Genomic DNA, 9932 nt, shown 5'->3' with positions numbered 1-9932 from the left:
TTCATTACCCTGGACGGGTCGGAGGAAGAGATCTTCGTCCACCAGGTGGGGGTCCCCATCCTAACCTTGATGAGAGGGGACGGGGGTGGGCAGAGGGGACGCGCCTGGAGGGTGCCTGTTGGGTGTCCAGACCGGGCAGGGGTCCCAAGGGAAAGCGGGGCGCAGTGACAGGAGCGACCACCGTCTGCCCGGACCCCGCCCCTCGCCAGCTCCCACCCCGTCCCCGCTCCGAGCCCCATTCCCGCTCCCCCTCCCCCTGCAGAGCAACATCGAGGCCGAGGGGTTTCGCAGCCTGCGGGAGGGGGAGGAGGTGGAATTTGAACTGGCAGAGGGGGAGGATGGCAAGAAGAAAGCGTTTCAGGTCACCGGTCCTGAGGGGGCCCCGCCCCAGGTAGGCCGGGTGCGCCAACTGCTCCGCGCTGGGTGCCCTGCCCTGGGCACAGGGGCTGCCCGCGCCGCGACGTCACCCAGGCGATCCGCTTACCCTCCTCCCCGCTGGCCCCGCCCCGTTCCACAGGGCACTACGCCATCCATGCGCATCATGTATGGGGGCCCCCGAGGAGTGGGCCCCCGGCCCCTGTACGATCCCTACAACCCCGCGGCAGTCGGCTCCATGCCAGGCCCCGCCGGCGGCTTCGTCCCCGGCGGGTACATGTCTCCGGTGGGCGACGTCATCCCCGGCGGGCGGGGCAGGGGCCTGGGCCCCCCCATCCCCGGCGGGGCACCGCCGGGGCCCCCCGGGTCGACGCCGGGCTATAGCTGGCCGCCCAACGCGTACATGGGGTACTACATGCCGCCGCCGGGGGCGCCGCCGGGGTACTACCCGCCGGGCGCGCAGGGGTCGTACTATCCCCGGGGCCGCGGCGGCTTCTTCCCCGGCGGCAGGAACTGGGCAGGAGCGCGGCCGCCGCCGCCCGGCCAGCCGGGCTTCAGCTCCGGCCTGCAGGTGGTGGTGCACAACCTGCCCTGGGACTGCACCTGGCAGCAGCTGCGGGACGCCTTCCAGGAGTGCGGGGAGATTGAGCGGGCGGATGTCGTCTTCGACAGCAGGGGGCGGTCAAGGTGGGGCCTGCGGGGTGTTGAGAGGGAAGGGGGCTGCTCAGGCCAGCTACAGTATGAGGATGCATAGGGGGGTTGCAGGCAATTGGTGGTGGTCTGAGCCCCAGACAAGGGGATTTCAAGCACCTTGGCTAGGTCTGGAGGCGGGTGGCAGCCCCGCTGCTGTAGACAACTTTGGAAGCCTGGTCCTGCAGCCCCCCCCCCCCCCTTCCTCACCTTGTGCCCGCCGCCCAACGCAGAGGCTTTGGCATCGTGCGCTTCCCCGTCAAGGAGGAGGCGGACCGCGCGGTGGAAAGGATGAACAACGCGTCCATCGGCGGCCGCGTCGTCTCGGTGCGTGTCGACCGGTTCGCCTGAGGGCGACCCCAACCCCCAGCCGCCGGCCACGTCCGCGCTTTCCAATCCCCTTGATGCCCAGCTCCGCTCACGCTGCTGCCCTGTGCTCCCTCCCCGTACCCCTTCCCGCCGGAGTCTGACCCAAAGAACTCGAGGGTGAGACGCGCCTTCCCCTTCCACGCTGTCGCTGATATCCCCTCGGAACGAGACCCCGCAGCTCCTGGCCCCTACGCGGCTGGTGTTGCCGTCTTTTTCACTGTGTGGGCATGCGGCCCCTGCTGCAGACGCCTCCTGCACTGCATCTCTGTTGCACCGATTAACTCATTGGGACTCACGACATGGCAGGCACGGGGAGTGGTGCAGAGCGGGTGGGGTGGCATGAGGGTCATGACAAGAGCGCGCACCTTTCCCAGAACATTCGACTCAGGCCTGGCCCCTCAGGAACACGCGGATGCCTCCCCTGGACCTGCTGATGCGCAGATCATCCTTCAGATACAGGATCTCGAAGCTGGCAGATCCCTGCATCAGCGGTGGAGGATTGGGGTTTTCAGGCGTGTGAGGGTTGCAGGGCACCGCAAATCTCATGTCGTCCAAGCATAATAGAAAGGATGGCAACCAGTGTCGGACGATTTAAAGCCAAAGAAAGACAGCAGGCCCAAGTCCAACCTCTGACCATACAATCTGCGCCTTGCCCTCCCCCCCTGTCCCTCTCCTCACCCCTGATCCGCGGGGCAGGCTGGGGGGCTTCAGTGTGGGCACGGAGTCGAGCCAGCCCTGGAGCCCACCAGAGGGCCGGATCTCGGTGCTGGTCTGCGAGATTTTCAGCGTGGACGGCCCCTCCAGTACGAAGGAATGCTTCAGGCGCACCGTGGCCGTGGGCCGGCTCCCAGACAGGCCTGCAGTTGTTTGTGGGGACGACGAGGAATCATGTGCCAGGGCTGAGAGCGCGGGAATAAGGGACTCAAGACTTCTGAAAGGGCAGCAAGAAGGGTGAGCAGGGCACACAGACCATCCCGACCGGGCAACCCCGGCTCCCAACCACAGCCAATAACACCCCTTCTCCTTGCCCTGTCCCAGCATCCTCCCCCCCCCCCCGCACCTGGCACAACCGAGGCGAGGCTGATGGGCGAGAGCAGCTCGAGGACATTGTCCAGCTCGTTGGTGTCGGTGAAGATGTCCTGGTAGATCTGACCCACATTTGCGGGAAGGGGCAGGGGCAGCGTCAGGCGCCCCGCCTTGGCAAAGGCGGAGGAGTAGACCAGGCGCCACCGGCCACCCAGCTGCTGCAGGGTGGAGTCGGAGGGGGAGGCCCCATACCCGCCGGCAGAGCCGTACCCGCCAGCGCGGCTGAGAATGACGGGGCCGCCCGCAGCACCCAGCTGTGCGGCCAGGCTCTCCACCCGCGCCGCGACCTCGGGGCCCGCAGCCACGCCGCGGTCCAGGCTGGGCACCAGCGCCAGCAGGCGATCGCGCAGCTCACCCACCAGCTTCTCGTCGGGCTGGGGGCTGGGGGGGAAGGTGGGGGACGCCCCGCCGTTGATACCCAGCGAGGCCGGCCTGGCCGAGGGCCCCGACACGGGGATCACGCGCGAGGCGGGGGGCGGGGGCGGGGGCGGGGGCGACCCCACGCGCACGGGGGTGGGGCCGGGCGAGACGCGCGCGCCGGGGACGCTGGCCTCGGCCGACCAGCTGGACGGCGGTGACGTGGCGACGCGGTCCGCCCCTGCCGCCGCCTGGCCCAGCTGGTCGGACACGGACTCGGCCGCCTCGGCCACGCCGCCCGCCACCTCGGAGGCGACGTCGGCGAGGCCGGCGGCCAGGCCGCCCGCCGCGCCGGCCGCATCGTCGGCAGCGCGGGACGCGGCGTCGCCCACCTCCTCGGCGGCACCACGCACGCGGGCGCCGGCTTCGCGCCCCGCATCAGCGGCGTCCTCGGCTGCCTGGCGGCGCTCCCGCTCCGCGCGGGCGGAGGCGGCCTGCGACCGTGCCTGCTGGGCCACCCAGTCCTGGGCCGGCTGGTTGGGGGTGGGGGTGGACCCCAGGGTGGGCGACGGGGTGGGGGGCGGGGGCGGGCGCGCGCTGGCGGGTCCGCTGGTGGGGGTCGCGATCGGGGGTGGGGGAGGCACGCCGGAGCTCGGACCCCCCAGGGGGCCCTCTGCTGCGGGAGAGGGAGAAAGAGGGGGGGTTGACGGATTTCGAGATGTGCAATGCCTATGAGATCAGGCGATGGGCGCCATGCAGTGCGATCACGTAGCTCGCCCGTACACCAGGGCCCCCACTGCTTCATGTGGCCGGCATGCGCGGGGTGTCATGGAGCAGGAAAAGGGCTTCGACTCGTACCTCCGGGCTTTGATCCCTTCTTGGCAAACATGCGAGTGCTGCGGAGGCAGGGCAGGGCCCTGATGGTGGCATGCATCCCGCCGGTGGCGTGGATTCGCAGTCCGGGGTGCTGGAGCACCGCACTCCCACTCCGCATGCCGTTTAGGGCACTCATCAGAGACATGTAAATGGTGGGAAGAGCGATCAAGAATTGTGAATGCAGGACGACTGCGGAAGCGAGGGAGTATGCAGATGCATGTGGCCAGCGAGGCCTCAGATCGTGAGGTGTGCATGAAGTTATTCGGACTTTCGTCCGGCGAGGTTGATTCCCCATGCACGAGCACGCAAATGCTTTGGTAATTTCACAATACTATCAATCCAGAAATTGCCCTTTCGTGGAATACCCCTTCCATTCTGAGTCTGGAATGAGTATAGATGAGTGCAGTACACTGGAGGGTGATCACAGTGTCACATGGTAGTATGTAAGCCTCCTGGTGCGGCCGGGGTACTGGCCGACCAGGAATTGTGTTCCATTGTTAATCCCCCCAAGGGTTTGTCACTTTTGCCTGCTCTGCTGCAGGAACTTTGCTCCGGGTAGGAATCAGGGTTGGTAAGTGAGCAATGCCTTGCAGGGGAGATTGTTCAAACAGAGGCACACTTTGGCTGGGACCCCAGATCGGAAACATGAGGGAGCCGCTCGATCTGCATGATGTAAGGCATCGGAACGAAACGTGCAGAGTGGTTTAAAGTGCAGCTCAAGACCACGCTCTCCATGATGTGAAGCTTGCAGGCCACGTCACGTGGGTCACCCATGAGATTTCCGAAAACGCAACAGGGGTACGCGTACAAACCGTGTGCCCAGCTGATCCTTTGAAACACTGCACTCAGCGGCGCTTCTAAAAGTTGTTTCAGGCGGGTGATTGATCGTTCCGCAGGCCGACTCTGAAGGTTCCCAGTCGACCAGTGCACCATGGCGACGACACCCCAGGCCAAGACCCTGACCCGGCTGATCCAGCCGTCCCTGTCCTGGTTGAGGACATCGACATACGTGCCCGTGGATCTGCGCAGATCCATGTCGGGCGGGGCCTCCGATTCGGACGGGAAGAAGGCAGCGAGCGCCAGCGACGGGGACCGGCCCCTGTCCAACAGCCCCAGCGTCAAGGCCACCCGCCTGGCCTCCGCCTCCTCCCTGAGCGAACCCTCCTACCTGGGCAACTCCATGTCAGGTGCGGGGCCTCCAGCAGCCTGCATGTTGAGTCCCCTGCGCCAAGGGTGTCCAGGAGGCAGTCTGCTCCCCACCCCACCTCCACCCACCCTCTCAAACCCACTCGCCCCGCTGCAGATGGGGTGTACGAACCACGACGCCGCGCGCAGTACGTACCGCACAACTCGATGTCCGACCCCATGGACGCCTTCCTCCAGGTACCTGGGCCTGCGGCTCGGCCATGCCTGCCATGCACATGCTGCGCGTGGCACCAGGCTGACCGTTGCATCACCCTCACCCCTCCGACCCTGCCCACCACCACCGCAGAACTCGCTGGCGGGCGAGTCCAACTACCACCTGCCCGCCGCGCTGCAGAACCGACGGGGCGGGATCCCCAAGGCACAGGTGCGTGATGCGCGTTCTTTTGCACGAGGGACTGTGCGTGCGCTGCCCATCAGCCCACTGCCCCTCTCTCTCCCTCAATCCATGCGCGCAGGGCTTCTCCACGGGCAAGGCCAGGCCCACGCTGCAGCGCATCGTGGTGCGCACCTCCATCCACGACGCGGAGCCGCTGGGCAACAGCTACAGCGACGCGGAGTACGTGCCCCGCCGGCGCTGATGCGGTGGCGCTGCTTGGAATGGGGACAAGGTCCTTACGACCATGGGTGGGGCTGGCAAACACGCCAAGCCATGCCGTCTGGGGCGCTGTTCGAGAGTTCCAGGGGCCCCCCATGCTCTCCGACGGGGATGTACATCTAGGAAAAACGAGCACGCCCCGGTGGCGTGCTTGCGCAGCAGCAGACAGGGGGCCCGGGGAGGAAGGGGGATGGGTACAGGAGGCACACGACAAGGTGGTCAGTGGCAGGCGGCGCGCCGGGCGGGCGCGGCACTGGCGGCGACGCGCGCGGCGGCCAGTAGTAGCCCCGCCAGCTCCAGCTGGTGCTGCACCAGGAAGCCGTAGGCGTCGGCGTGCTGCCGCTGCAGCACGCCGAGCGCCGCCTCGGTCGCGGCGGCCGCCGCGCCCAAGCGGCTCACTGCACGCTCACGGCCGCCAGCGGGACCATGAGCAGGCAGGCCGGCGGCGGCGGGCCCGTCGGCCGTCGAGATGGCCTCAGCGGGCCCAGCGCAGCTGGCGGCGGAGTCGTTGCTGCTGCCAGCCAGGCTGCCGCTGGGCCGGCAAAGGGGCTGGGCCGAGGCCGGTGGGGAGCGGGCGGGGGCGGCGCCCAACCCAGCTCCGCCCAGAGCGGCAGTGGGGGCGGCAGCGGGGACTCCTCCTCGTCCACATCCCAAGGCAGCGGGGGAACAACAGGGCCCACAAACACACTCGTCGCCGCGACAAACGCGCTCGTCGACGGGGCCCGCGGCCGCTGCGGAGGCGGCGGGGGACAACGCCGGCACGGCGTACGACGCGCTGGGGGCCACCACCGGCGCCAGGGGCAGCGGCCCGGGCTCTGACGGCGCCACCCAGCGCTCGCCGGCGGGGGAGCGCGAGCGGGGCGTGGCGGCGGCGGCCAGGGCCAGGCGTCGTCTGCGTGTGTGGGGAGCGGGGGAGGTGTTGGCAAAGGAGTGACGTGCGTGCGAGGTGGGATCAGGAGGCGGCAGGGCGCCGCATGCACGGGTGCAAGGGTTTGGTCCATGGCGCCCGGAAATCCACTGACTCAGCGCGACCCGAATCCTGCATGCATGTCCGGCTCCGCTCACCTCCTGGCATTGTGGCGCTCCAGCTGGCGCCTGCAAGACCGCCTGTCACCGTCATAGTCGGACAGGGGGTGGGCCACGCCGCAACGCTGGCAGTAGCGCACCTCCTCACCCTGGCCATTGTGTAACAAAGGGGGTGTGTTGGTAGGACTAACCCAAAGAAACAACTCCCCGGATACCAGGGGTTCAACCTGCTCGGTCAACTCCTCCTTGCACAGAGCACACTGCAGAGAATGGCGCCCACCTGACGCCTGAACGAAGGGCACTTGTTGTGCTCCGTGCACACGTGGTTGCGCTGGTAGTAAAACGGCAGCTTGCTCAGGTTCACGGAGCAGCCATCAGCCTGGCACTTGCCCTTCGCGAAGAGCCGCGGGCGTGGGCCGCGGCTGCCGCGACCCATACGTGGACGGCTGGGCTTGCCATTGGAGTACTCCAGGGAGTCCAGGAGCGAGAGCTGCGGGGGCATGGGGCGGGGTGGGGTGGGGTGGGATTCCACACGCCAGCGCGTGCGCTCCCGGAACCACATGCAAACACCTCGGCTCGCGACATGATGGACCAGCGGAGCCCACCTGACTGGAAAGATGGTCTTCGGAGGAGCTGATGTCGCTACCCATGCTCTGGGAGCTCCAGTTTGGGGACGAAGATTCCAACGCGGACATGTCTGGCGTGGTCGAGAATAGAATATGCCGGCAATGGCAGGTGGACACCACGACCCCGCGGATTCTTGAGAATGGGGAGAGGAGTTATGTGTTTCGAGTAGGGCAGGAGCTCTCAGATGTCTCGCGTGGCTGGCGCAGGGAGGCACCCGAGGCTGTGTGCATCGGAATTGCTGGAACCGTACACGGTACCAGGCTGTACCGCATCGCGCGGAGAATTGGCCCCTTCGTTCGAATGACGATGCTTCCTAAACATGATCGTATGGCTGCAGCAGATGATGCGATCCAGACATCATCGACTTATTCGCTGCCGTTATCAATCGCGACTATCTCATATCGTGGTGTGGCCAGAAGCAGCACACTCGCTGCGGTACACAGACTGGTGTTCCTTTGCTCCTGTCCCTCGTTCCACATGCGCATGCTATAGCCATACATCAATGGAGGATCTCTGAGACGTGCTAGCAGCCGAATTGTCTGCCCATCAGTTGGCACGGCTCGACATGCAGACCAAGCCGTCCCGACCTCACCGCGTTCTCACACCATCATGGCTCCTGCCAGCCATCGCAGCGGCCGTGATCCTTGTCATTATACAACTCGCATCCGGAGTCCAGGTGAATGGGCAGAGACGCACCGACCTTTAATGTGACTTAGCGCATCGGGTACCCAGATCTTAGCCACAGCAATGAAGACGATGTTGCCCTGATCACCCTTGCCCGCTCGATGGAATGTGAGCGTTGATGACATGTGCGCGACCCCAAATGCACAACAGATTGCTGCTGCACGGAGCGGCTTTGCAGACCAGACAGCTTGGCTGCGGCAGCTGGCCGGGGCATCACAGAGTCCTGGCAGCCTGCGTTCCTCCCATGAAGTGAGTAGAGGCTGTTTTGGAGCTGCATGGTTCTGCCCCTGTCGGTCCCCACTGCCGGCCACTGATCGAATTCATCCATACAATACGCCTCACACACAGTGTTTTGAGCCGGAGGATGGGTCACCAGAGCAGCGAGTCTGTGTCTTTTCCAATCTGCTGTTGCATAAAGGCCAGGTCTTCTATGTTTCGCCTGGTAGGCAATTGGGAGGATGGAGCCCGGGCAGTTGCTGTGCATGACTGCCCTGTCCCATGGCAGGGTTTGCGGCAGGTGCATTGTTGAGCGCTTGCATGCACACGTCGAGACCTCCGCCCAGCATCACTCCCTTACCCCCCCCCGGCCTTGCCATGGCACGACAGACCCTCAGGTGGAGCTGCCGCCCATCCAGTATGCCTGGCTCAAGAAGTTTGAAGGGGATGACATGTTCAAGGCCACCATCGTCAACCAGTCTGGGCTCCCTTTTGCCTGGGACAAGGTGGAGGTGTGTGGGACCTTTGGAAGAAGGAAGGAATTGGGTTGGATGTGTTCTTAGGGTCACCCGTTGACGTGGTGACAGACGAGCCGTCTGGTGCCTGTGGGCTTGTGATCCGGCCTCTTGCCCGCTGACGTCTGCTCTCTGGAGCCTGCGAATGCACATGCATGCTGTCTGAGGACGTGCCCAATCCGTGCCCACACCATCGTCCCCCACCGCTCCATGACCCTCCCCCCAGGTGGAGAGGGTGGCCACCGCCGGCCTCTTCCACCAGCAGCACTATTCCAACTTCTACCACATGTTCTCCGAGGTAGCGCCCACCATGCACCACGTGGTGTGCAAGTGGCTGGGGGACTGCACCTACGACGCCCACAGCAGGTCTGGCGGGGGCGGCTGGCGAGGTGTGCTGGAGGGCTCATGCATGCCGGCGAGAGTCATCGCGAATTCGCCTGCAAGGGCCTCCTGCCCAGCCCGCTCGGCGTGCCAGATCACCCCATTCAAACACTGCAACGGCCTACTGTTTGTCTGCGTCAGTCTTCTGCAGGTCACTCATCACTGTCCTCCTCCACCCCCCCCCCCCCAAAAAAAACCCAATTTCTTCTCCTCGCAGCCTGCGCCTCTTCTTTGTCCAGGAGAAGCAAGCGGGGCAGCCAGCCTACATCATGCTAGATTCACTGGCCGACGTCTTCAAGTGCCTCTCGCCCGCCCCGGTGCTCCACAAGGATGATGCCCCCCTGAGTGGACGGGTGAGTCTTCTGGGCAGCATTTCGGCGTGTCCCCATCGACGAGGATGGGGGCAGAGGGTGTGGGCGAGCCGGACCCTGCGGGACCATAACCCCGATACCAAGCACCTGCAGGTCGTCATCCTGGAAAAGGCAGTGGTGGGCGTGTCGCCTGAGGTCCGAGTCTTCCACAACTGGGAAAAGGTGGGTGATGCCCTGCATGTAGAGGGTGCCCGCCTGGTTTGAAATGTGCTGAGTTTCAGGCTACCATGTGCTGTGGCTGGGGGGCCGGCAGCCTGGCACTGGGCTAGGGTTGGGCCACTCGACACAGCCTGCCACACATTCTCCTGCGCACCGATGACCACCCCCTTCCCTTCCGTCACCAACCGACGGCGGCCTTTGCTCACCTCGACGCCCCTTGCCATCTCCGCAACCGCTCCCCGCAGGACCTGAAGGAGAACTGGAAGGAGCCGCCGCGTGCGGCGATGCAGGTGTACCGCCAGCGCATCGCCGACTGCTTCGGCTTCCCCTTCGACCAGCGCTCCGCCGCCGACCGCCCGCTGCACGTCCTATTCATCAACCGCCACTACGAGGAGGGGC

General features: G+C 65.7%; 5 protein-coding genes across 5 annotated transcripts in view; 3 read left to right on the top strand and 2 right to left on the bottom strand.

Annotated features, from left to right (window-relative positions):
* Positions 1-338: 338 nt before the first annotated feature.
* F751_1574 (hypothetical protein) lies at positions 339-1360 on the top strand (the record flags this gene model as incomplete). Its single annotated transcript, XM_011403007.1, has 3 exons — positions 339-391; positions 518-1062; positions 1299-1360. The coding sequence occupies 3 exons, from the start codon at positions 339-341 to the stop codon at positions 1358-1360; spliced, it is 660 nt and encodes a 219-aa protein (XP_011401309.1).
* A 458-nt stretch (positions 1361-1818) lies between these two features.
* F751_1573 (putative plastid-lipid-associated protein 6, chloroplastic) lies at positions 1819-4527 on the bottom strand (the record flags this gene model as incomplete). The annotated part of the gene is made up of 6 exons (XM_011403006.1): positions 1819-1914; positions 2113-2291; positions 2495-2894; positions 3030-3182; positions 3270-3410; positions 4480-4527. 6 exons carry the CDS (start codon positions 4525-4527, stop codon positions 1819-1821), a joined length of 1017 nt encoding a protein of 338 aa, XP_011401308.1.
* A 157-nt stretch (positions 4528-4684) lies between these two features.
* Positions 4685-5537, top strand: F751_1572 (hypothetical protein; the record flags this gene model as incomplete). The annotated part of the gene is made up of 2 exons (XM_011403005.1): positions 4685-5323; positions 5415-5537. The coding sequence occupies 2 exons, from the start codon at positions 4685-4687 to the stop codon at positions 5535-5537; spliced, it is 762 nt and encodes a 253-aa protein (XP_011401307.1).
* A 412-nt stretch (positions 5538-5949) lies between these two features.
* F751_1571 (Squamosa promoter-binding-like protein 11) lies at positions 5950-7016 on the bottom strand (the record flags this gene model as incomplete). The annotated part of the gene is made up of 4 exons (XM_011403004.1): positions 5950-6103; positions 6243-6446; positions 6620-6729; positions 6861-7016. 4 exons carry the CDS (start codon positions 7014-7016, stop codon positions 5950-5952), a joined length of 624 nt encoding a protein of 207 aa, XP_011401306.1.
* Positions 7017-8389: 1373 nt separating this feature from the next.
* The window catches only part of F751_1570 (hypothetical protein), a gene marked incomplete at both ends in the record, with an annotated part of 8428 nt that continues 6885 nt past the window's right edge, over positions 8390-9932 (top strand). Inside the window, 6 exons of the mRNA XM_011403003.1 lie at positions 8390-8408; positions 8498-8619; positions 8849-8988; positions 9221-9356; positions 9468-9536; positions 9779-9898. Coding sequence (XP_011401305.1) covers positions 8390-8408; positions 8498-8619; positions 8849-8988; positions 9221-9356; positions 9468-9536; positions 9779-9898 — 606 coding nt within the window. The remainder of the gene's footprint in view (positions 8409-8497; positions 8620-8848; positions 8989-9220; positions 9357-9467; positions 9537-9778; positions 9899-9932) is intronic.

This window comes from Auxenochlorella protothecoides (genome assembly GCF_000733215.1).
Source record: "Auxenochlorella protothecoides strain 0710 unplaced genomic scaffold scaffold16, whole genome shotgun sequence".
NCBI classification, from domain to species: domain Eukaryota; kingdom Viridiplantae; phylum Chlorophyta; class Trebouxiophyceae; order Chlorellales; family Chlorellaceae; genus Auxenochlorella; species Auxenochlorella protothecoides.
Note: the sequence above shows the minus strand (reverse complement) of the source record. Positions and strands in the feature narration are given on the sequence as shown.